This window comes from Papio anubis, chromosome 3 (genome assembly GCF_008728515.1).
Source record: "Papio anubis isolate 15944 chromosome 3, Panubis1.0, whole genome shotgun sequence".
Classification (NCBI taxonomy): domain Eukaryota; kingdom Metazoa; phylum Chordata; class Mammalia; order Primates; family Cercopithecidae; genus Papio; species Papio anubis.
The window spans coordinates 32,200,945-32,228,528 of record NC_044978.1 but is presented as its reverse complement, the minus strand read 5'-3'; the positions used below and the strand labels follow the sequence as shown (position 1 = coordinate 32,228,528).

The following is a 27,584-nucleotide window of genomic DNA, read 5'->3' as shown; positions in this document are numbered from 1 at the left end:
AGAAAGGATTTATGCCATGAAGACTCTTGGGCAGCAGTTTTTGTTTTCCAATATGCTTGTATGTTGGAACATTAAAAACATTAAAAAATGTTTTAAGTATTCAAGTTTTTTTCTTCCAGTTTCCTGAGGAGAATCCTTGTTTTATCTGTTATGTTCATTTTGTGATATGTAGAGCAGAGAATTGTAAGAAGCAAATAAGAAAATTGATTTTCATAAGATAGGGCAATGTGAACATCTTGAAAGGATGGCTCAGCAAGATGAAAAGGGCGGGGAAAGGCAGGAGAAGACTGGGAAGGAGTGACAAGCAGACTCGTGTCTTGAAAGGAATAGCAAAGAGGTTTGAGAGAGGTTTGACTGTTGTCCATGATAAGTTGGACTTTTGGGACAAAGTTTTTGATAAAGTAATAGTAGATTTCCTAAGCCTCTTAAAAGCCGTTCGATAAAGTCAGTTTGCTTGTTAAGGTTTTAGAATATTAAATTTGTGTTATTTTTGACAAACCACACAGTGAAATAATACTTCAGGTTGAAGAAAGAAGACCTAAGGATTTTTTCCTGTATTTTTGGGAGATACTTATATTTTATTAAATAATAATATAAGACTTTGATTGCAAGCCTAGTAAGAATGGCAAGAGTACAGTCTAGTTTTCCTGAGACTATCTCAGACTAGTAAAAGAATTACTTCAAATATTTACTCCATTATTCCTAGTAGCAGCAGCATAGCGTAGTATAAAAGCAATTGTATATTACATTTAATTAATGACACCTATTTTATATTTTAATTGTGATGCGAGTGTTATTTATTTGTAGAAGTATATAGTTAAGCTGGATAATGGACAACATGTAGATATTTTAGATAATTATTTAAAAGATTTGGGGATTATGTCCAAAATTCACTTCCAGTGACTTTTTACATTATTTAAATAACATAGACATGCATTATAAATCACTAGGAAATCTTTCTGAAATAAAATATAAACTACTATATATGACTCGAGACAGTATAGCACTCATTAACTGAAAATGTGGTTAATCTATCTATGTACTTCATTTTCCAAGAGTAAGGTATATCATTTTCTCAAGGTAAAACTTTGCAGGAATCTATTTGACTCCACACCCCGTTATGCACCCTGGTTATCTAGCATGACACCACTACACTAATACTGAAACACAGCTATCAAGATATTGCGTCCTATAGGAAACAGCCCCATTCTTTATCTTGCATGCCTCTCTGATCAGATCCAAGAGAGTGTTAGGTCAGCTATTGCAAGGATCTTTTTTCTCTTTTGCATGTGTCATAGCTCAGAAGGTATCATTAATGTATCTATTTTGTAATAAATACTGAATTCCTTCCAAATATCAGGAAGGAATTCTGGTAGGTCTCATTAGTAGTTACATGATTATATTGAGTTGAAAATACCAGGGAACATGCAATATTTAAATAATTTTTTACAGAGTTTTGATGATTATGATAAAATATTTCATCATTTCTAATATTATATCCTCTCACTCTTGTGCACAGACCCATCCCAGTAGTTAGCGAAGAAGAACTTACCCTTGGCACCATATTCAATAAATTCTCACTGTGGAGTCTTTACCCTTGCTTTTTGTTCTTGATCTTCTCTTATCTTCTAAACAGAAATTTTTATGGCTGTTCTTACTCACTTTGTGCACTCTCTTCAATCTAGGTTTTGCATCTCTATTATTTGCCTGTTTAATAGCTTCTATACTGTAATTAAATTATTTTTGTATGTATTCCTTTTATTCTCTAATCGACTATAAAACTCATAAAATTAGCAATAATGTATTCTACTTCTTCATTTTCCATAAAATACAGAAGACAGTCACTCAATAAATAATGAACACGTAAGTAAATATTTTTTATCTTAGCTAATAGTGAATGAATAAATGAACAAATAAATTTGCTATTTGCTTAGTTAAGTAAAATGGTTGGTGGAACAAATTTAAACAGTAGACTAATGTTGAGCATTTAGATGTCTTAATAACAGACTGAATAATGTCATTACTACAGAGTGTAATTTTGAAAGCTTTGGAAACCTTTGTCTAAAAGAGTCAAATTATTTATATTTGTTATTTATTTGATCATATAGCCTGGATGAAAACTAATCTGCCCTTCACTTTGTATTGACCAGACATAGCCTAAATGTTTAAGATCAGAACTATACTCATTAAATAGATGTAAATATTCCATTTTATCATAATTATTCTCTTTTGCTTCCAGCAATATTTATTTTATATACCCTTATAAAGTAGAATTGTACACATACATCATTTTACGGTCATATTTTATATATTTGCTCAGTCTTCTCAAGGCAAATGCTCTATTACCTTGTTTCTTACTAGTTAGGAAAGCATGAGTTATTATATGAGTAACATTAAAATATCTTCCAAAGGAAAAAAAAATAGGCAACACTTATTCTTCATAATTTGTTATAAACAATGGTCAGAAAATAATAGTGATGACTCAAAAGTGTAACCCAAAAGGGTATTCATGTCTGGACAGGAGTTATGTTATGAGAGGATACTTCTTCAAAACTAACAAAAATAAAGGAAGTCCTGGCCGGGCACAGTGGCTCATGCCTGCAATCCCAGCAACTTGGGAAGCCAAGGCAGGTGGATCACTTGAGGTCAGGAGTACAGGACCAGCCTAGCCAACACTGTGAACCCCGTCTGTACTAAAAATACAACAGCAAAAAAAATTAGCCGGGCATGGTGATGCGCACCAGTAATCCCAGCTACTTGGGAGGCTGAGGCTGGAGAATCACTTGAATCCAGGAGGTGGAGGTTGCAGTGAGCTGAGATCGTGCCAAAGGAAGTCTTAACATTTAAAAAGCTTCAGTATTGCCCTGTACTTTCCTCTGAAATTCAAACCATTCTGCTTCAGCCAGTAGTGCTTATTAAAGAAAGCACAATGCAGAACACAGAGCCTGGGAGTAGATATAACATGAATAGCCACAAGTCAGGTGTCAGAAAGATGGAGGGCAACTTTTAAAGGAAGAGGGGCAACCCATTTCATCAGTGGATAATGTTGATTATCAAAGAAAGAAGCAAGCAAGGTTATTGGCATTAATGTTATTGTCAGGAAAGTTTAACCAATTCTATTTGAAAAAAAATTCTTTCTGCTTTTTGTTTTCTCTAAATTTAGATGCTGAATGTTGCTGGCTAAACTAGAAGTCATCTCACATTATTCATAAACTATAATTGTGTAGTGGAGGAAAAATTACAGCCATATTAATAAACCTTAAGCTCTTCCATATCTCTGTGGTTGTATGCTTCTTCAGCCTGTTTTATGGCCTCATTGTGAAGCTTTATAGTTCCTATTTCTCATGTCTGTGTGCTCGTTTGTATTTTGCTACCTTACATTTTTGTAAGGTATACTTATCAATACTATAAGTGGTATTTACCAACATAAACACTAGTGTCACCAAAATCGTCGAATAAATGTTATCATCCCAATTTGAAGTTCCTGGAACAGTCAGTTCTAGTTCCATCAGTTTACATACTACTGCTTGTGACAGCTGAAATAAGAGCATTCAAAACAGTGAGAAGAATGATTTGTCAGGGGCTAGGTGACATCTGTTCTACAGTTATCCTTACAATATTTGTTGAGTTTCCATTCAGTTCCTAACTTTGGCTTTAATCAGCAGGATTTTCATAATATAAATGTGAACTATTGAACTTACGTGGGGAAAACTGGGATGGTGTATTGTCATAATCTATACACTGACACTTTGCCTTATCAGAAATACATAAGAGCTCTTTCATGGAAATAAAAGCCTGTTTATACAATCCATTTTCTTTCTTCAGTTTAGGCATGCTTTGTAATTATATTGAATTATTATTGCACTATAATTCATGATCCTGTCAGACTTTCTATGCCATTTTGTTCCATGACTTTTTGTTTATTTTAATAATAGATTGCAACTCCTTTTGGGAAACACAGCTGTGACTGTCATGAAAAAAAATCATGTTTGGGATCCACTAAAAATGCTTGATTCTAGTTTTTGATAATTGCTCATCTTTGTTGTTTTAAAACAATTTTATTTTATCTATTTTTATATTTAGATTTAAAATGCTTTCCTTAAAACTTGCCTTAGTTTACTATTCTTTATATTTTGCTTTTGTTGTTTTAAAGCATGTATTATAGAATAATAGAATTTGTTGTAGAATAATATTAGACATATTTATCCCATTTTTTGTTTCACATCTTAGTAGATTTTACATCTTAGATGTAAAATCATAAACATTAAACTGATTTCATATTTATTTTTCTCATGTTATTCATCTTCAGGATGAATAATAGCTGAATGTTGTTGGCTGAATAATAACCCGCTAAAGATGTTCATGTCCTAATCACCGGTAATCACAATCCTTATATGAAATTTCTAATCTCACTAGAGGCTAAATTTTATATCCTTTTCAAACCTGTGGATATGCTGTTTTATATGATAAAAGGGACATTTCAGATGTGATTAAATTAAATATTTGGAGATCGGGGGTGACTATCCCAGTTTCTTCAAGTTGAGCCAGTGTAATTGCTAGCATTCTTGTAAGACAGAGACAGCAAGATGAGGGTCAGTGGTAGTAGCTGTGATGCAGGAAGCATGAAGCGGTAGTCATGCAAGGAAGGGGCCATGACTCAAGGAATGCAGGTGACCTCCAGAAGCTGAAGAAGCCAAGGAAACTGGTTCTTTCCTCAGACGCTTCAAAGGAACCAGCCCTTCAGACAGAACACTTGACTTTAGCTCAGTGAACATGCTTTTGGTCTTCTAAGCTACGGAACTGTAAGATACTAAATTTGTGGTGCTTTAAGCCACTGTTTTTGTTAATTTCGTGACAGTGGCAATTGGAAACTAGTGCATATGCTGATGAGCATTTATTAGTATTTTTTTTCTTCTGAATTCTTCTAGAGGTTTATCTGATTGCATATAACTTCCTCCCAAGTCCAGCTGAAGGGTTATCTGATTATAACATAACTTTTTCCATATATGAAAATGCCAGACTAATCAGTTGTATTTTATTGAGTAATTGTTTAAACCTCTCACTCATTAAGGTTAATTCTATTAAGGATGTAATTTTTAAATATATATATATATACACACATATATATATGTTTTTAGTAGTTAAAATACACTTTATTCCTTTCTCTATGTCAAAGTTACCCCTTTTTAGTGTATGTACATGAAACCGAACAATTTATTATGAATACGTTCCACATTACCTTTTTTCTTCAAGCTGTATTATTTGGAAGCATTGGTGATTAAATTTCACAAGTAAGAGTACTGTATTAGGCATTGAGGAAAGATGAAAAATGTCCAAGTTTTGTTTTCTCTTCCCAGTACTTCGGTTATTTTTATTAATGGATATGAAAAAAATTAAATTAATGGTATGAAGAATGCTGGAAAACTTGCTGAACTGAACTGTCAACATGATACAGAAGGCATTTCGTCATTCCTGTATTTAATAGAAGTGTATTGGACGCTTCTTATACCCAGACTCAGCAGATTGCTATTCTTTATGGGGTTTCCTGTGTAGTGTGGCACCATGCCACCACCTAGCAGGCACTCCTAATAGAAATGAACCGTGGGTATAGATCTAGAAAAATTAATTATCCATAAGGTGTTACTGAAGAATCTTTAACTAAAAACCTTGGAAAATGATATATTGAGAAAAACCACTAATATATAACCTAAGAGCTTTTACAGGCATTCTGTTAACCTGCAGTTCTTATATGAAATTTTAACCTGACTAGAGGCTAAATTTTAAATCCTTTTCAAACCAGCCTTTTAATAGCCCTATTGACAGAACTTTAATTATAATGCTGCCAGATGCTATAAGAGCTGATCTCTTTTATTTATTTGAATGCTAATTTTTGCCGTAATGAAAATAAAACAAATGAATTAAAGATTACATATGTGAACTATTCTAACAACATTACAAAATATAAACAGTTCTTAATATTAAAATATCATTTAAGAAACTTAACTGAATATAGTGTCTTGTGAAATGTTGTATTGACTTGAAGAAATAGTTTAATTTGGGTGTTAATTGGTTCTAAAAGTTTTTGGAGACCATCCATTTTTCCAGATAATGATTAATAGTGTGCTATTTGGAATGAACAATGAGTAGTATTTGTCACCAAGTACTTTAAAAGCAATTAAGTAATTTCCCACTCATAAAAGAAGTCTGTTTCTGATGGGAATTTGTTTCTTGCAAAATAAATGATAGAGCTATAATTACTGTGATTGAATAATTGAAAATGAAAATAGTTTTCAAAGATGGTTATCTTAATATAAAGCATTTGAAATGCCAATAACTAGTAATTATTTGAAAATACTCATAAAACACTAACCAAAGCATATAACTAATGAGCTTTTATCTTTTAATGAATGTTCAACCCAAACTATTAAATTGTAAAGATTTGAAATATTCTTAAAGATACATAAGCTTGCTGGAACTTGTGTTGAATCATAATATTATATGACCTCATAACTAATAGAAAAGCATCTTTGAAGTAGCTTCAAAATGAAATAAGACATAATAATCAGGACGATACATTGAATGAACCAGTGAAGTAGGCAATTTCCAGTTTCGGTGATGCTCATTGGAATACGACTCTGATGCAATTCTATTTAAAAAATTAATAATTGGAGTAAGTAGAGACCCATTTGAGCTTTTTTTTTTGTGGTGTATTGAGGTTACAATGGTGCAGCTTAAAGCAAGAAGAAGAGTATAGGAGATGCTAAAAAATGTATGTTAGCACTGTGTTGAGATTTGAGATCTAGAGGTGAATGACTGTTCAAAGTAATTGTAGGTAGATCATCTCAGTACAGAGAAACCCAAATATGTTACACTATATGCAGAATTTTTTGAAGCAAAGAAGCATATTAAGCACTCTACAAGCATTACAAAGGAATAACAACAACATAAAGGATATTTCCTAATAAAATGAAAAAGTTTTTTAGCACCTAGTATCTCCAGGTGCAGTTCATGTACTTTGCATATAGCATCTCACTGAATTCTTCCTAAAACTCTATGTTGTGAGTGTATGATTTTTATCCCCATCTTATATAGAAGAGAACTTTGTCTTCCATTCACTCCTTAATCCCCTGCAATTTTGTTTTTGATATACCACTGTACCAAAGATGTTTTTGCTACAATCTTCAGTGGCTTCCTCATTTACTGAAAGTAGTCAGTGTTTTTTGTTTGTTTGTTTGTTTGTTTTTGTACTTGACCTTCAGTGGTACTTACTGCTGTTGACCATCACAAAGCTTTTTTTCTTTTGGTTTTGTGAAATCACAGTCTTAGGATTTTTTTCTTTTTTGGTCTTCTAGCCAGTCCTTTCAGTGCTTACCCTCCCAGGTATTTTTGTGTTTCTTGTTTTTGCTTTTGTTCTGTATTCCTGCTCTAACTAATAATTTTGAACAAACCTATTCTTAGTCTTGATGTTTTTTTGGTAATGTTTTGAAGGTTCATGCATGTTGTAACATGTATCAGAATTTCATTCCTTTTTTATGGCCAAATAATATTCCATTGTGTGTGCATGTACATATCTGTTAATGGAAATGGGTTATTTTCACCTTTTGGCTATTGTAAATAATGTTGCTATGAACATGAGTGTACAAATGTATTCTTTGGAGTGTCTGCTTTCAATTTTGGGGGGTATATAGCTAGGATTGGAATTGCTGAATCATAGAAATTCTGTGTTTAGCTCTTTGAGGAAAGTATTTAATTTTTAAAAGTTTAAGACAGACTTATAGTGAAGACATATCAATGATTTATTTGATACACTAATAAAGGAACCAACAACATGTGAAGCTGATTCAAGGAAGAATTCAGGAGACTACTGTGAAAGAAATAATGCTGAAAGAGACGTATAGGCATAGTCTTGGGGAATTTTTTTCTACAAGACAGAAATCATTAGTAACATCAATTTTTAAAAAGTTATCTAATTTTACAGTCATAGCCCTAATCAACAGAAAATAGCAATTCAAAGTTACATTGTCCTGGAGAATCACATGCATTAAGGTGGGCTTGTTAGACATTGTTTTAGTGTGACATTGAAAGAACAAACAATATTTTTGCCTTATCTTAAAATTTTGGATTTTTTTTCTTAACCTTGTATTTCTTGACTTTGATTTTGTTTATGGTATTTTTTTCATTCACTTTTTAAAAGTAGACTCAATGTAGACTTTATTGTAGCTTTATTGGTAATTGACAAAAATGTCATTTAGTAAATGAATGGATAAACACACCAAATTGCTACATTTGTTATCAAACATAAGTAGACATTATCCTCCAAAGTTTATCTTTGATATTAGGTTTCATCCCTAGTTTAGAACATTCTGTGGGTTTTGCCAAATGTATGATGATAAAGATTCACCATTATAGTATCATACAGAAGAGTTTCACTGCCCTAAAAATCATCTGTGCTTTGCCTGTTGATCCCTTTCTCCTCTCTAAATTCTGGCATCACTAATCTTTTTTACTGTCTCCATAGTTTTGCCTTTTCCAGAATGTCAGATAATTGGAATCGTACATTATGTGCCCTTTTCAGATTGGCATCTTTCACTCAGTGATATGCATTTAATGTTTCACTGTATCTTTTCATGGCTTGATAGTTCAGTTCTTTTTAGCACTGAATAATATTCCATTGTCTGAATGTACCACAGTTTACTTACCCATTTATCTACCGAATGACATTTTCATCAATTATGAATAAAGCTACAGTAAACATCCAAGTGAAGGGTTTTGTGCTGACGTGTATTCAGCTCCTTTGGGTGAATACCAAGTGTGTGATTGCTGGATCATATGGTAAAAGTATGTTTCGTTTTGTAAGAAACCACTAACTGGCCGGGCGCAGTGGCTCAAGCCTGTAATCCCAGCATTTTTGGAGGCCGAGACGGGCGGATCACGAGGTCAGGAGATCGAGACCATCCTGGCTAACACGGTGAAACTACGTCTCTACTAAAAAACAAATACAAAAACCTAGCCGGGCGTGGTGGCGGCCTCATCTCACTGCACTCCAGCCTGGGCGACAGAGCGAGACTCCTTCTCAAAAAAAAAAAAAAAAAAAAAAAAGAAACCACTAACTGTCTCCAAAGTGGCTGAACAGTTTTTCATTTTTATCAACAGTGGATGAGTTTTTTCCACTTTCTCCACATCCTTGCCAGCGTTTGTTATTGTCACCGTTCTGGATTTTGGCCATTCAAATAGGCGTGTAGTGGTATCTGATTGTTCTTTTAATTTGCATTTCCCTGATGTCATAGGATGTTGAACATCTTTTCATATGCTTATTTGTCATCTGTATATATTCTTTGGGTAGTATCTGTTCAGGTCTTTTGTGGATTTTTAAATTGAGTTGTTTGTTTTCTGATGGTTGAGTTTCAAGAGTTCTTTGTATGTTTCTTGGCCTTGGTTTTAACTTCTACCTTTCCACTGTCTCTTGCTTGGTCCCTGTTTAGTGATGATCTTGAATTGTTTGGGCCATTTTCTCTATCTTGATATTTAATCATTCTTTTGTATTGTTGATGAAACTGATTAAGAAGTGGTATCTTTTTGCCTCTGTCTTTATTCTGCTTTTCCCACATGTCACCCAATACCTATCAAAGTTTTACTCTTTGAGAACCTCACCAGATGTATGTTCTACAGCCTTTCCTGATCCCTGGTGTCTGACGTGATCATTTATTCTCTCAACAAGTATTGCTTTGTTCTTACATCCCTTAGGGTCCTTACCAATTGTCTCATGACTTGTTGAATCATCACTTCCTGAGGATATGGACCCTATGTTCTTATCCCTCTCAGACTGATAGCTCAGACCTTTGAACCTGGGAAGTTCTTATTAGTAAATAACTGTTGAATTCATGAACAAACGAAGGAAGGAATGATTGTTTAACATAGTCCGGCAAAACCAGTTTTTAAATGAGCCTCTTTAATCACTGAATTTAGTCTGGAACATAAAAACAAGTAGTCCACACAAGAAGTTTGCCATGTTACTTCATGTATCTCTAGTCAGTGAAATCTGAATAATAGTCTGAAAATCTCAGATTTGTTTTCTAGTACCATTTTGTGTTGATCTCCATATGGCTAGCACCGAAATGTAGTGCTTGAGTTTTAGTACATACAAAAAATGCCTTCTAAAAGCTTTTGAAGAGTTAGTAAAATGTTAGCTTTAATAATGTTTAGCAGCCAACTAAAACTTCTAGGTATCATCTTTACAACAATAGAAAAGGAATGCCGTCAATAGTAATGCCTGCATATTCAAAATGGTGATAATAGACATAATGTTAATAATACATATAATAAAATTAATTAACTTTTGAGAGTACTCACTTGGGGCCAGGTTTCATGCTTTAGGTAGAGTATCTCCTTTAATTCTTAAGAGTAACTGTGGACTAATTTTACTGACAAAGAATTTGAGGCTCAGAGAAGTGAAATAACTTGACTTAAACCCATACAGCAAATTATTTAGCACAGAATTTAGACCTAGATTTATCTAACTACAGGTCTCAGTATAGGTGTCAATTCATTAGTTAGCTTAAACTCATCTTCAGAGTCAAAATTAGATGTCCCATTGTGAACTGATTTTTGTTTTATTTTTACATAGGCTTTTTCAAGTTATGTTTGACTGATGTTCAATATCCCTTAAATAGTTGTTTTTTCAAAAGCAAGGAGAGCTCACAGCTGTATCCTTGCTAACCAGATCATGAAAATGAATATATCATTAATAAGTAATTTTGAATGAATGAACCAACCAGTCAATTGCCTAGGGATTTAGATGGAATTTAAATAAATGTTTTCTGAAAGTCTATGATCTAATCTGTAGCTGGATTCCCAAGAATGCAAAATGGGAAGAAAATGAAGGAAACCTGCTTAGTTATATAGCAAGTTCTATGTTAATCCTTTACACTGAGTATTTTATTTAATCCTCACATTAGGATATATATATGTAGGTATATACTATATTAAGAAACTTAGTTCAGAATGGATAAGAAACTTGCTCAGGGCCAAAGCTTTTAAGACTTAGAAGTGAGCTCTTAATCAGGCCTTTTATATTTCCAAGCCCATGCTGTCTCCATTATACAAGCCTTTATAAATTAGGTTATTATAATTTTTAAAAAAGTTATTTATGATCGTATAAACACTAAACATGGGGGTTGACTATAAATAAAGTGCTCTTACATCATTTCTAATTTTCCCATAGATGGTTTTTATTTTGGCAAGGCTATGTAGGGCTTTTCTCTATCCTGCACGGCTTTCCGATGATTAAAATGCTTGGACTTAATATACTGATAAAAAATACAAATATATTATTGAGTTGTGTAGAAACATTCATAAGATTTCAAGAAGGATTTAGAATAGTAAACTTCACATGGAGAAACACTATTAAAATTCCTATAGAAATTTAAAAACAAAGCTTATTTTGGTATGTAATTTTAGATTAGTTAACCATACCATTTTGAAAATAGGTAGAACATGGAATTATGCTTCCAAAACTTGTGTGCATGCATGGACATTTTAAGGGGAATATTGTATAATATAGGCTTAATTTATGAACTTTCACCCCAAAAGTATAGAATGACTTCTTTTTTAGTTATACAAAATATGCTGAAGTTCAATACTAGCATTTCTTTAATTTCTGTCAGATAGTATCATGAATATTATTATAAAATACTGCTATAAAATCTTTAGAAATTAATTACTGAGAGGCCAACCAGCATACATTCCAAAAGATATTTGTTTTGGTCTGGATAAAGAATACCAATGAGTGGCCAAGTATGGTGGCTCATGTCTATAATCCTAGTACTTTGTGAGACCAAGGAGGGAAGTTTGCTTGAGCCCAGGTTTTCGAGACCAGCCTGGCCAACATAATGTGATATCATCTCTGTATAATTTTTTAAAAAAATTACCCAAGGCTGAGGGAGGAGGATCGCATGAGCCCTGGAGGTTGAGACTGCAGTGAGCTGTGATAGTTTCAATGCACTTCAACCTGGGCAACACAGCAAGACCCTGTCTTAAAAAATAAAAATAAAAAACTAAAGTAAATAAATAAAGAATACCTCTAAAGTTTTAATACTCTTATATCCCTATACATATATGTAATATTCTATTAAAAGGAGATAAACTAATATTAGACTGAAATAAAGCATTCTAACTCTGGAAGCCACATTGGCAGTGTTTTTTGGCAGCTATATCCAAATAATACTGAAATACTCTTGTCAAGAATAAGGCAATATCTCAACTGTTATTTTTTTATTTTCTATCCATCCCTATTTCAGAAATAGTTGAGGTATATGATAACAAAAAATACAATGAAGTAACTGAGAAAGAACTAAACGTGTAAGAGACATACAATGATAATTGCACCAGGATATGAGAGAGAAATTGTTAATGCAATTGGTAATAGAGTTAATGTTTAGCTTCCCAGCTATAAGACTAAAAGAAAAACACAATTAAGTCTTATTTTCCAGTCATATGAAGCATATAAAAGCATCAGGAGAGCATTTTGATAGTGTAAACTCTGAGGATTAAATGTGATTTTTGTAAAGCACTTAACATTAAATATACTTAGCACATGGTAAATACCTATATAATGGTATGATAGTGATATATTTCTAACAACTAAAAATTAAATAAGGAATTCATCCTGTGTACTTTCATATCAGGGTCATTGATCACAATAAAGGGTCACAGCTTTAACAACAAGTATGTAAAATATATATACACAGCTTCATCTGGTTATTTCTTATACTGAACCTTAATATCACATTAAGGACATAATATTTTATCATATTATGAATGCATATTTTAAATATAGCAATTCAAAGTTATAGGGTTTTGGTGATTTACCTTGATAAAACACAGCACCTAAAGGCGGTGATATGTTTAGGCTGTGTCCCCACCCAAATGGCATCTTGAACTGTAGCTCCCACAATTCTCACATGTTGTGGGAGGGACCTGGTGGGAGATAACTGAATCATGAGGGCAGGTCTTTTCCCTTTCGTTCTTGTGATAATGAATAAGCCTAATGAGATCTCATGGTTTTACAAAGGAGAGGTCCCCTGTACATGCTGTCTTGCCTGCCACCATGTAAATCATGCCTTTGCTCCTCCTTCACCTTCCGCCATGATTGTGAGGCCTCACATGCCATGTGAACTGTGAGTCAATTAAGCCCCTTTCCTTTATAAATTACCCAGTCTTAGGTATGTCTTTATTGGTAGCATAAGAACAGACTAATACAGAATGTAATAGAATAATTTGCAGTGTGTATATTTTAAGGAAGTGTTTTAGCAGATAATTTGAAATGAATTCTATTGGGTGTTCAAAATGATGTTAAGTGGCTATCAGCCACATGCTTTGGCTAAGGTAGTATAATTCACATTTTATTAGAAAATGTTTGAAACTAATGTGTGTTCCCTCTAAAGTAGAGGGCCATGCATGTCTTCCTGCAATGGATAAAAACTTTTGCCACATTGTATCTGTTGAAAGCCTTCACTCCATGAGTGAAGGTTTTAGTCTTGGACATTATTGAATTAATTTTTGTAGGTGTCACAATGATCATCAGATATTAAGTAATAATCTAAATTTCATTATGAATTTTAATTTTAAGATATGTGTATACTTGGACAAAAAATTTTGGGGAAGAATGATAGTAATATTTAGTGATTCTCATGCTTTTATGGTACTACCATCTAATCAGCTGTAATAATTTGTGTTTGTATAGAGGTAAAGGAATTATCGATAAGGTTACATTCTGATGTTTGAGCTAGCAAGTGCTACAGAATGTCTGCAGAGAGGAATTACATAGAGACAAGTGTCTTTATACTGCTAATGGAGCTCTCCTTTAGTGATGCAGTTGTGATCCTGGTTGATGGTGGAAGAACAAAAATATTTGTGCCACTAATCATTGTAACTCCTTTTGTATTGGGACTGAATAAGTTCTTTAAAAAAGCAACAAACATACGCATGTGCACACATGTACTTTTTCTTCAGGACTATAGAGTTAACATCTTCCTGAGACAAAAATGGAATGACCCCAGGCTGAAGCTCCCCAGTGATTTTAGGGGTTCAGATGCACTGACAGTGGATCCAACGATGTACAAGTGTTTATGGAAACCTGATTTATTTTTTGCAAATGAAAAAAGTGCCAATTTTCATGATGTAACCCAGGAGAATATCCTCCTCTTTATTTTTCGTGACGGAGATGTCCTTGTCAGCATGAGGTACTCTTTCATATTTAATATTTGTGCATTTATATTTTCCTTCTAAAATCAATCGATGACAGAGTATATTAAATTATTTCTAAGACCCATTTCTGCTTTCAGGTTATCTATTACTCTTTCATGCCCTTTGGACTTGACCTTGTTTCCCATGGATACACAACGTTGCAAGATGCAACTGGAGAGCTGTATGTAAATGAGAACATAATTGATTATGAAAATAAAGTGTTTAATATGTCTGGGTAATACATTCTACTGACATCTTAGATAACAGTGGTAAAACTAGTGCTTTGATTATAAATAGTCATTAAAATATTTAGGGAAATTATAGTTACTCTTTTATTAATACTATATTAAGCTGTATTAAGATAAATCATTTTTGTTCTAGTCTTATTTCAGTTCATTGATGTAGGTGTATATTTCTAACATTCCAATTGCCATTATTATTTGAGTTAGTAATATAGGCAATGTAAAAGAGAAAATCACATCCTATTTTCAATAGCATTTCTGATGTTAAAACCAGATTTTCTTAGCAGAAAATTTGGAAAACATTGCAAAATATTCTGTAAATCCAACTAAGCATTCATTTTCTATGAACGTAAAAAAATGTAAAAATTTTTTTTACAAAATTGTATTTTTTATGTTTATTTGATCATATATTTTTTCAGTTATTAAAAGGTACACTAGGTGTATTAATTGAAATTATTTATACAACGTACTAATTAATTTCCCATGATGCTTATCTTTTGAAAATAAAAGTAAGACATAAGCCTCGAAAAATTAACACAAATGCAAGGAATGTTTAACCTGAATACATGGATCATCTTATAATAAGGTTGTCTATTTCTTCAGAGAGTAAAGAATAATTACCGGGCAAAATATGTTGCATATATGTTCTAGGTTATATGTCTAAAGTTACTTTGTGGTTGTTTTTTAAATAATGTACTGAAATGGGTCCTAAATTTGAGCAGTACTTTTTCTAACTATAAAATGAGATTTTGCACATGTAAGTGTATGTGTTTATATGTTTGCACATGTCTATGTTTATGTATGTATTGTATATGAGTGCCTGCATGTCAAGATGTACTTGTATAAAACTTCCAACAGTGCATTTACGTTTTGATACCATTACTGGATGCACTGAAGTATTACTTTCAAAAATACATGCACTTTAGAGTTCGATAGTAGACTAGTGTATGCTGTAAAATTCTTTAAATTGTAGCCACATACCTAAGCCCAAAATGTGTGTGCTTCAGGATGCTGAAATGATGCTGTAATTATATCCCTTTGAGGGATTATTGTATTAGCCTTCTATGGTGATGCAACTCCTTTAGGGAATTTTGCAGTGATTATTATTATTATTATCATTATTACTATTTTTTGAGACAGAGTCTTGCTCTGTCACCCAGGTTAGAGTGCAGTGGTTCGGCTCACTGCAACACCCACGTTGTGGGTTCAACTGATTCTCCTGCCTCAGCCTCCCGAGTAGCTGGGATTACATGCGCCCACCACCGCGCCTGGTTAATTTTGTGTGTGTGTGTGTGTGTGTGTGTGTGTATTTTTAGTAGAGATGGGGTTTCACCATTGTGGTCAGGCTAGCCTCAAACTCCTGACCTCATGATCCACCCGCCTTGGCCTCCCAAAGTGCCGGGATTACAGGTGTGAGCCGCCGCGCCCGGACGATTTTTTAAAAAAATTTAGATGTTTCCATGATTACATTTCTTTTAAAAATTCCAGGGAGCGGGGCTGGGCGCGGTGGCTCACGCCGGTAATCCCAGCACTTTGGGAGGCCGAGGCGGGCGGATCACGAGGTCAGGAGATCGAGACCATCCTGGCTAACACGGTGAAACCCCGTCTCTACTAAAAATACAAAAAACTAGCCGGGCGAGGTGGCGGGCGCCTGTAGTCCCAGCTACTCGGGAGGCTGAGGCAGGAGAATGGCGTGAACCTGGGAGGCGGAGCTTGCAGTGAGACGAGATCACGCCCCTGCACTCCAGCTTGGGTGATAGAGCAAGACTCCGTCTCAAAAAAAAAAAAAAAAAAAAGTTCCAGGGAGCGTATTACATGACCGTAAATGTATACATTCAGAAAGCTTGCATCATTTATTTATTACCTTTTTATTGATGACCATTAAAAAATAATTCTGACATAGAGAAATAAGTTATTGTATATGATGTCCTAGGATTTTAACTCTGTGCAATATGCTTATTATTTAAACTTGTTCTTTCTTTAAGATGAATATCTTTAACTCTTGTACTAGTATTTCCATTAGTGCCATGGATTTTACCTCTTTACATTTTAAACTACAATTTCATATAAGAAGGTCTTATTTTCTTTCCTTTGCTATGTTTAAAATTTGGATTACTAAAATATTTTAAAAACGTTATTAATTATATTTTAAACTAACATATTTATTTACTTTTGTTTATAGTTGGTTACACAACTGATGATTTAAGATTTATCTGGCAGTCAGGAGATCCTGTGCAATTGGAAAAAATTGCCTTGCCTCAATTTGATATCAAAAAGGAAGATATTGAATATGGTAACTGTACAAAATACTATAAAGGCACTGGTAAGTAATATTCTTTAAATAAAACTAAGTTCTATTTCAAAGATACATTTTAATTAATACATAGCCAAGGGGAGAGTGGAAAAGAATTGGCCAAAACTTAAAATTAAATTAGCAAGTAGTTTATCTTTACATTCATATGTTTAAGTCTTTCACAGAATTGTGTTCACTAAAGTTTTTTGAACTTTTAATTATTAGATAGACATGCTTGATTTTTCTTTATGTAATTTTCGTAGCGAGAGGCTTTTAATTGTTTATGTTAGTAATGAAAACTCTTTCAGGTAGTAGTTTTCAAATGTCAAGAAATTCTACTTCAGGCAGGATTCCATTTGGGGCTGAACATTTTAGATATAAACAATATAATCTATATATGTTCACCCATTGTTTTTGGGTAGTTTTTAGATGGTGGTTGACCATCTAAAATAAAATAATTTTTAATTTTAAAAACCATTTATCTTTATGCTATGCAGGAAGCAATAAGAGTGTGAAATAGTTGGACATCAGTAAATATTCCCTGTACAGTCTTCTTGACCTAGGTCACAGAACAGCCAATTATGAAAAGGAAAACAAATTAATCTCATTCTTTAAATTACATGAGTTTTTGCAGAAAGTACAGTACTCACTACTCAATACTGTCATAATGTGATTAGTGTTCAACCTTTTATTATCTGCTGGTAGTTCTAAGTTAGCGAGGGTTTTAGATATTGAATATAGTGTTATTTCACTTAGCAATATAAAGAAGATTATTCAATTTTGATTATTACATTAGTAATAATAATCATTTCAACATGTAAATTATTGCACAATTCTAATTCTGCTTTTGGAAGTAAATCATAACAAAAACATTCAGAAATAGATATAATTAAAGCTTTATTGTAAAATGCATGTTGACTTGAAATAATAAAATGTATATAGTATAATTGTGTAAAACTGAGAGAGATTAGATGTTTCTAGAGTGCTGATAGAATGAGCTAGAATGCTGTCCTCACGACATCATCAAGGCAACATATAATTTAAAACATTCCTGTTGACATTAACAGGTGGAGAGAACATTTACATATTTACAGTGTTGTGATAAAGACAATACTAGGCCGCTTGAGGATACAGTTAAACATCTGTTGTTGACTTCAAGATATGTTAGCAAATGATATAACTTTAATATGTAAGCATTCCTTCTTCTTAAAGCTTATAGTACATCAGGAAAACAGAGAAAATAGTCAAATATATTGCTAAATAATTATTGAGGATTTTAAAATTAAAAAATGGAGAGCTACTAAAAATTTGACCATCAAAGTATTCAATGAAGAAGTCATAGATAGTTAGATATGAAAGTGATCTAATTGATAATTCTGAGCCAGCTCCTTTATTTAGCACATAAAATAACTGAAGAGCAGAGTGAATAAACTACTTATTAAATTAGTTATTACTGGTGACTTATTACTTATCAAATGTCACCAGGCAAATTACTGTCAGCCATGGGACCAAGAGTAGTATTCCATCTCCCATTTGTACTTCAAATTAAGAAGACTATAGTTGTTAGAGATTTTTGAGACTGTCGTATAAGAACGCGTGTTTAGTAGATAGGTTTTTGATCTCTTGCTATATCCTAGGCATTGTTTTTAGTTCGTTGCAGTAATTATTTAACTTAATCATCCCAACAATTCTATGAATTAAGTACTTTTATTATCCTCATTGTACACATTAGGCTAATGAAACAGACACTTGCCCAAGGTCATACAGTTACAGTGATTGTGTGGGAGAGGGAGTCTGATACTGTTACACGATTAATTCCTGTGGAGTCCTGTTATACTTTGAAAATTGTTACCCACATCCAGATTATATGCTTGACATTTCAAAAAGAGCAGTGTCTAAATTGTTGTGAGAAATTTGAAGGAGACCGTATCAGAGTTTTAAATTTCTTAGAGATGAAAATGACACTAGTGATTTTATTTGTAATTTTGTGTAATAGCATATGATTATATAATAGCGTTGAAAGTCCTAGGAGTGTTCATTTTTTTTCATTTTTAAGCTGTACTTTAAAAAAAAGTCTCCATTTGGGGACTCAGTAGTGAATAAAAGAAAGGTCCCTGACCTTTAGTGAGCCATATTTCAATGTGGTAAACAAGTAAAAAAGTAAAATATAGTTCATTTTAGTTCTTAGAATAAAATTAGAAGGTTTGCTGTGATAGACAGAATTTGGAAGCTTACTCAAGAGTTATAAGTTTTTTTGTGGAATTTTTTGAGTCATAAATAATTCACTGAAATCTAATTAGCCACAGAAAATAACAACAAAACAACTTATGCCTAACAATATTTTTTGGCACTTAGTAGGTTTCAGGGACTTGATCAGTACTTTTATGAATTATCATATGAATGTAAGTAAAATATTTGTTAATGTTTGGATAATTAGAAATCTGTTTAGAAAAATAGACATTGAAAATACATGCAATAGTTAACAGTGTAGAAAAATGGGAAAGTATAAATATATATACGAACATTACATAAAAATGATGGCCAGTATTTAATTTATATGGAAATAATAATGCAGTTTCAAATTTATTAAAATTATGCTTTTTATGATTATAAAAATAACAAAAGTGGAGAAATATGTGGGAAAGCAAGTATACAAAAATACTCAAATTGGAAGCCTGAGTGAATAATAGAATAAAACTTCACAGGAAATAGAAAGTAAATTGAATTTGCCCAGTGAACATTTATATCAATTAGCTGCCCACCTGCCTCTCATAAATGTAACAATACTAGGAAAAGATCAAAAAAAGATGAAGAAACGTTTCTCATAAAATTTTATGAGCAAATCACTATAATATCCAAGCATGTATTTTACTGCTAAATGCATCCAAGTCTTGTGAAGCTCCCCTAGTGGGTACCTTCATAAAAGGGACATGATGGAAACTTGCTTCAAATCGCAGGACTCATGTTAATGGGCTATCATTTAAACATACTGGGATGGAATGGAAAATTTTATTTTAAGCTGTGCTACTTTGTAGTAAATCGTTATAATATTTGTGACAACTGAGACTACCTAAAAATATACAATTTGTTGAGAAACATTTCATATGCACTAGGTGAACAGAAAACTAATTTGACTTCGTGATGCTATTACAAAGTGATGTATTTTAGAATCAGTTTTAGGAAATACTTTGAGCCTTCTTAATTGTAGCAATTGTACTTATGAAAGGTTCTATTTTTGAAATATTGCACATGATTGTTCGTTAGAAACATATGTTCTTATTTGTCCAGGCAGGGAGTTGAGGTGAATGGTGGGAAAAGCAAAGGAAGAGAGATTTTTCATTGTTACGTGTTTTACATCCTTTTAAAACCTGTGAATGACTTGATATATTGCCTAATTTTAATGAAATTCAACTGTAAAAAAGAAACACTTGCATTTCTTGTCTTTAATATAATATGGAAGCATTTGGCATAAATAGAATTTACTTCAGTCAAAAGCAACAATTTTTGTTACATATTAGCTGTACTGTCTGTGTAACCTCTCAGAGGTGGCAATGATTCTATACACTGGGAAAAGAAAAGATTTCTAATCTATTTGTTGAGGATATAAATAACCATTCTTTTATTCCACGTTTATTAAGGTCCTATTCTGTGCAAGTACTGCTGTAGGTGCTATTAATGAATAAATATGTAGATTATTCTTGTGTCAGATATATGTATATTCTTCCCAATTAGGAAGGCCAGGTAAATATTATTTTTAAACTATAAAATAGGAAAAAGTAACATTATTCTTTCCCCCATAATTGTTTCATTTATTTATTGTTCATTAATTTGTTTCACCATTTTAAAAAATTATATAGTTTAAACAGAAAACGATTATAGATATTTTATTTTGCTATTTATGCATAATCTTACATTTGTAAAATGGCAAATGACATTCTTATCTAAATTAAGCACTTTCAGCATTACATATTATATTTAAATAGCTAACTGAAAAGACCAAACATTTAAGAAATAATCTCGAACATCTGGAAATACCTTTTCCATTTGAATGCAGTACTGTGAGCATATTCGTGTTACTATTTTCTTTCTCAAGGCAGCAAAGGCTATTGTGAGGCTGCCTATAATTGGTGATTAATTTGGGGGACTAGTCGATGTCATGGCCACTCTAGAATTAGGTTGTAAAACAATTTCTGTCTTGGCATTTGAAAATGAAATTTCTTTCCTTCAATTGGAGTACCTTTGAGAGCCCGAAGTAGAGGTGGGTAAAGTTTTGAGAGGCATATCCAATGTTTGCAGTATATATATCTTTCATGTATATGGATTGAAAACACTGATTTCTTATACTTGTTAATGTTCACTTCCAATACTTTCTTAATTTTTAAGGTTTATCTATACATGAGAGTCAGTGTAGACTGCCATCCATCCTACATAAGAAGTGGTACATGTGGCTGAAAAATTATACTGATAAGGTGTAGTCCCGGAGTGGTTTTTCTTTTTTTTTTTTTTTTTTTAAGACTTGCTCTACTTTGATTTACTACTGCCTGTATGACTCCTTTAGATCATTGCCCTGAGAGGACCCACGGGTAAGGAAAAGTTCAACTCTATTGCCAGTTCTCTGAACAATGACCTAAAAGGCTAGACACTGACACAGTGGAGCAGCATGTGGGATCTATTTCTCAATGTCATAATGAAGTTGCAAAAGGTCAGCTGAAACTAGTTACATAATGTCACCCTTTTAGATCACATAAATTATATATCTGCAAAGAAAAACTTTTTTTTGAGGGGTTTACTCTATGAAATTGCCTCAAATAGAAGTGACTTACCATTTCCAGGTCTGTCATTGATGTTTGCGATTCTGTGTGGGTGAAAACCTCATGCCTTGAATATGTTTGCTTCTGAAAGGCTACTACACATGTGTGGAAGTCATCTTCACTCTGAGGAGGCAGGTCGGCTTTTACATGATGGGGGTCTATGCCCCAACCCTGCTCATCGTGGTTCTCTCCTGGCTTTCCTTCTGGATCAACCCGGATGCAAGTGCTGCCAGAGTGCCCCTGGGTAAGGTGTTCCATGCTTTTTTGTCACATCAGGAACAGATTATATCTTTATCTAACTTACCATATAATCAAATACTTTGAAACAATGAGTTTTAGAATTGTTAGCAACCAATTTCACTGTTTAAAGACTTTCTTGAAAACTTGATATTGAACTAGATTTTCTCAATGTTTATGTACTCTATAATTAAGCTAAGTTTCTCTTTTCATGTCCTTGGAGTATCATAAGCAGTTAATCTATTTTTCTGTCATGAAATAATTATTTAGAAGTGATTTTCACAGATAACTATGTCTAAAACCTTCAGTAGTGCCAAACTTAAAAATGAATAACTATTTTGAAGGAAACCTTCCTGAAAAATAGTATGTATTATCACTTACTCTTAGTCAGGAAATAGTAATATAATTTGTTTTTTAAAAAAATTATGAAAAATTATATAGCCATCATTTTCCCAACCATTGGTTATTTTGTGCTATATCAGGGCTGGTTGGCTGTCCCTTGAGGGCCATTGCTCTCCAGTTTATTTTTAATGCTTTGTGACATAGAAATGCCACCAGCCAGTCTTTTGAAAATCGTGTCTGTATAATGGCTAGAAAGCCTTTGCTTAAGGAAATAAGCAAGAGCCCTTCCTATGGATAAACTGAATAAACTTCAAAATATGTACATTGTGTCAACAAATTTTGATTGATTGGAGTGTTTCAAAATTCTTTATTACTGTGTATCTGTGTGTTTTTCTGAATATCACCTGGAACTCACACAGGTAAGACTGTGATATGTCTGACCTCCTCAGTGAGTACGTAGTTGCTTCATTTAAATTTTCTTCCATCGAAAAGGCCTTGTGCAAATCTCTCTCCTGACTTATCGGAGGAATTAAATGAAATACAGATTTTAAAGAGTGGGAAACTAGGAAAGAAACCATGAAAATGGCAATGTAATCTGAAGAAGAATTTGTATTTTTACACCTAACAGAGATCACACAGACCAAATCTATAACCAAAAATGTAGGAAATTTCATCATGGATAAAACCTATGCATTATATATATTACATTTACTGGGAAAATAACCAAAAAACCTGAATTTAAATTCTTAGACTTGTCAAAAATATATATTTCTCTCAAATAATTTTTGTTGTTGTTATTAGAAGTTTCTTATGTTCATGCAGTGATATAAATGTCAGGCTTCCAAGAGCACTTTGGAGACATCCCAATTTCTGACATATCCTGTAAGAATTTTTCATCTGCATTCATTGCAGGACTTCTGATACCAGGTCCCTGAGCTGTGACTTAATATCCAGGAGACATGTTATTTGGAGAAGTGTTCAGAGACTGAAAGTCTGTCTCTAAAGTTAACCTGGGTTTGAAAGCCAGTTCTGAATTTACTAGCTGTGACAGGTTAGACAACAGATTTAACTTCTTTAAAAATAACTCTGCTGAAATATCAGCGGGGATGATAAAAATACCCAAGAAGCTCCAGAGAGTATTAAGAAAATGAGTGAAAGCCTATATTAACATTCAGAAGTTAATAATGAGCTACATTTTTATATTGCTTTACAGTTTGCAAAGCACTTCTACATATTTTGATTCCTTCAGCAAATATTTTTTTTGTGCTATGTGCTAGGTACTATTCAAGAAGATGGGGATGTTGTTAACAAAATAGGTGGCTAATAAATAGTTAATAAAATGCATTAAAACACGTCTTAGCTTCAATGAGTATATATGTTATTGGGAAGAAACAGACACCAAATAAATATAATATATCATATGTAAGATAGTGATGTAAGATAGCAAGTTTGGAGGTAGCAAACTGCTTGTTAGAAAGGCCTCAGTGAGAGGGTGATACCGGACAGAGACATGAAGGAGGTGAAGAAATGAGTCATTTCTAGGACAGAGTGGGCCAGACAGTGATCATCTGGGCCGCATTCCTGAGGCAGGAGCATGCTTGGGCATTGCGGAGACAAGGAGGCCAGTGTGGCTGGAGCAGAGCAAGTCAAAGGGAGAGTAGTGTGAAAGGAGGTCAGAAAGATAACAGCGATGAGGGGTGGACTACGTAGCATCTGCTAAGACATCCTGATGATTTTGAGCTTTTTGTTTTTTGTTTCTGTTTTTGTTTTTTGATGGAGTCTCACTCTGTTTCCCAGGCTGGAGTGCAATGGTGCAATCTTGGCTCACTCTGCACCGGTGGCATGAGCCATCACACCGATTTTAGTTTTTATTCAGCGTGAAATACAAAGTCGCTAAAAGCTTTTACACATGATCTGACTTAAATTTTAACCAGATCTCTTTGCCTACTTTGTTGAGAACAGAATGACCTGGGGCAAGGGCAGAAGCAAGGAAAGCAGTTAGGAGACAATTGGAATAATTCAGGTAAATAATCATGGTTTGGGCTAGTGAGTAGTAGTGCAGGTACTGATAAATATTTGATGATGGGGCCGAGAGCAGTGGCTCACCCCTGTAATCCCAGCACTTTGGGAGGCAGAGATGGGCGAATCACCTGAGGTCAGGAGTTGGAGATCAGCCTGGTCAACATGGCGAAACCCCGTCTCTACCAAAAATACAAAAAATCAGCCTGACGTGGTAGCGGACGCCTATAACCCCAGCTACTCGGGAGTCTGAGGACTGAGAATTGCTTGAACCTGGGACGCAGAAGTTGCAGTGAGCTGAGATTGCACCACTGCACTCCAGCCTGGGCAACAGAGTGAGACTCCATCCCCCGCGCCCCCCCCCCAGAAAAAATTAGATGATGGATGGTAGTGAAGGTTGAGATAAGAGGTATTTGTAGGTATGTTGAATGTGAGATTAAAGAAAGTAGAATCAGGGTTGACTTCAAGATTATTTTGGATGAAAAACTAGAAAGATGAAATTGACATTAGCCGAGATGGGCAAAGGTGCAAGTAAATACAGTCGGTTTGAGAAGATGGGCAGGCCAGGAGCTTTGCTTTAGACATGTTAAGGTTCCAGCATCAGTTAGGTGGAGATATCAGATAGGCAGTTGGATATGCAAGTCTCGGTTTAATTGGACATTTCAGAACTGGAGTAGGAATGTAAACTTTGTCAAAATATAGATGGTTTTCAATCTCTGGTTGGAACCACAGGGGAGTGAGTGTAGGTAGAGATATCTACTTCTAAGAGGGACTGAGAAAATGAAGAACAACCAGTATGACGGTTCCTAAAAGTCAAGTGGAGAAAGTATTTCTAGGTCAAGAAAGTGATCAACCAACTGTTCATGGATCAATGACGTTTAGAGCTAAAGGTTACCATTAGGTTAAAGAAGCTGGGGAGGTCACTGGCGTCCGTGGACAGTTTCTTTGAAGTGAGAAGAAAGCCTGATTGGACTGGCTTCAGGAAAGAAGATGAGGGGGGGATTGGAGATATTTAGTATAAATAACTCATTGGAGGTTGTTAGCTGTAAAAAGAAAAAGAATAAGAAAATAGCTAGGGTAAGAATAAAAGTCAAGAGAGTGTTTTTCATTTTTTAAAGGTAGATGAATTCATAGTATGTTTAGTTTATTTTTGATGAAGGACAACCAGTAGTGAAGGAAACATTGAGAGATGGACAAAGTGCGGGAGCAGTGACCTTGAGAAAGGAAGAGGGGATTAGATCCAGGAAATGGAGCTATTGCCCTTTGCTAGGAGCAAAATGCATTTGTCCCAAAGGTAAGCAAACTCCTATAAGAGGCCAGAGAGTAGACATTTGAGGTTTGTGGGCCATATAGTTTCCGTCACTCCATTCAACTCTGCTCTTACATGTTCTATGTGAAGCAGCCACAGACAATATATAACTGAACAAGTATGGGTGTGTTCTAACAAAACTTTATTTGTAAAATAGATGGGTCAGCTTGGCCTACAGGTCATAGTTTGCTGATCCCTGGTTCATAGTATCAGAAGAGAAGGCAGAGTATATGGACACAAAGGGAGGTAGATGGGTAGATATTTAAACAGTTGTGTGGGCTACCACCTCTTATTTGGTGAATTATACCAATTGATTTCTAGATGTTAGATGAGTTGTGAATTACTAGAACAATAAGTATTCATAGTACTCCCTTTTCCTTTTAATGTCAGGCTGTAGTAGTAATGTTCCATCTTTCTTTCCTGTTATTATTACATCGTGAATTTTCTGTTTATTTTCTTGATCACTCAAGCTAAAGGCTTTTCTATTTTATTGATATTTTCAAAGCACCAGCTTTTATCTCATTAATTTTCTCTGTATGTTTATTTTCCTTTTTATTGATTTTTAGCTGTGTTTATTATATCCTTTCTACTTACTTTGCATTTGATTTGATCTCTTTGTAATTGCTGAAAGTAGGACTCAGATAATTGGTTTTAGAACTTTCTTCTTTTCTAACATGAACTTTTACAGTTGTAAATTTCCCTGTAAGCATTGCTTTAACTTCAGTGCACAAATTTTGATATATTTTCATCTTTCAGTTGAAATATTTCATAACTTATCTTGTGATTTCTTCTTTGGCCCATGGATTCTTTAGAAAGGTATTTAGAGTTTCTCTGGGTACCTGAATATGATTGCTTTCTAACTTAATTCCATTTTTGTCAGAGAATATACTCACTGACATCAATTCTTTTATGTGTATTGAGACTTTTTTTAAGCAGCCTATTCTAGCCTATGCCTCTTGATAAACACCATGGGCACGTGCAGTGTGTATTAGTCATTGTTTGCTGTTGTGTTCTGTAAGTATCATTACAGTCAAGTTGGTTAGTAACTGTTGAAATCTTTTATCTCTTTTGCGTAGTTATTGTTATTGGTGAGAGATGTTAAGATCTCCAATTATAATTATGGAATTATGCTACAGGTATTTGGAAGGTCTGTTATTAGACCCCAAATTATAATTTTATCTAAAAAGAAAAGGAAGTAATACTGACTCAGACTAAATTTCAGGATATCCAGTTAATATAGCTGTTTTGATTCTGCATATCTTTTCTTACTCTACTATTTTCCCCCTACATTCTCCCAAAGGATTAAATAAATAAGTTTATCAGTCTCTTTTGTTATGGCCTGTAGTTTTTATTTTCTGGAAGTTAGCAGACAACATAGAGAATAAAGTAATACTTTAAATTGCCCTTGATTCATTTTCCTTTTTTTAAAAATTAGTTTTGTATTCTACTTTTATTTTTCACCCAGCCTTTTTGTGATTAACTTTCCCCATTGTTAACAAACATCAAAGATTCCCTGGCGAATTTTAGGTAATGACTTTTGTCTTAAGTTATTTCTCCAAATATGGAAGTAACTATGCACGGAACTATTGACGTAATGTTTTGTAATACTCTTAACTAAGTAAACTATACTATATCTTTTCCTGTTACATAAAATACTTTAGTTGCTGCTAAAGGGAATACATTTTTTTAACAAATAACTTTCAATTATAAATACAAAAAGATTAATAATTTGGGTCAAAGTTTCCTTTCCTTTTAGTATTCTTTAACTAAAAATTATGAAATGATAATATGCTAATATAATGTATTAATAGTAGTACTTTTAAATGCATTTTCATTTTATTAACAGCAATTTCAAATGTACAAATTTGGTGATTATCACAGTATGAGATAAATTATTTGGAGCTTAGACGGGAGTTGGCATGTGTGCAATTGCAATTGCTCCTTGACCTGCTCTGTTGATTCATGGCATTGGTTATGAATAGCAAATGCCATACTGTATCTGCTTTCCATTTCTTTTCTTTTCCTTTTTTAAACTCTCTTTTCCTTTCTTTCTTCCTCTCTTTTCTTTCCTTATTTTTTCTTCTCTT

General features: G+C 33.6%; 1 protein-coding gene across 2 annotated transcripts in view; it reads left to right on the top strand.

The window, feature by feature from the left end:
• GLRB (glycine receptor beta) overlaps positions 1-27,584 on the top strand; it is a 90,808-nt gene that overhangs the window by 46,310 nt on the left and 16,914 nt on the right. For both annotated transcript variants that reach the window (XM_003899301.4, XM_003899302.5), the window contains exons 5-8: positions 14,011-14,240; positions 14,343-14,425; positions 16,669-16,809; positions 21,682-21,834. In XM_003899301.4, coding sequence (XP_003899350.1) covers positions 14,011-14,240; positions 14,343-14,425; positions 16,669-16,809; positions 21,682-21,834 — 607 coding nt within the window. The remainder of the gene's footprint in view (positions 1-14,010; positions 14,241-14,342; positions 14,426-16,668; positions 16,810-21,681; positions 21,835-27,584) is intronic.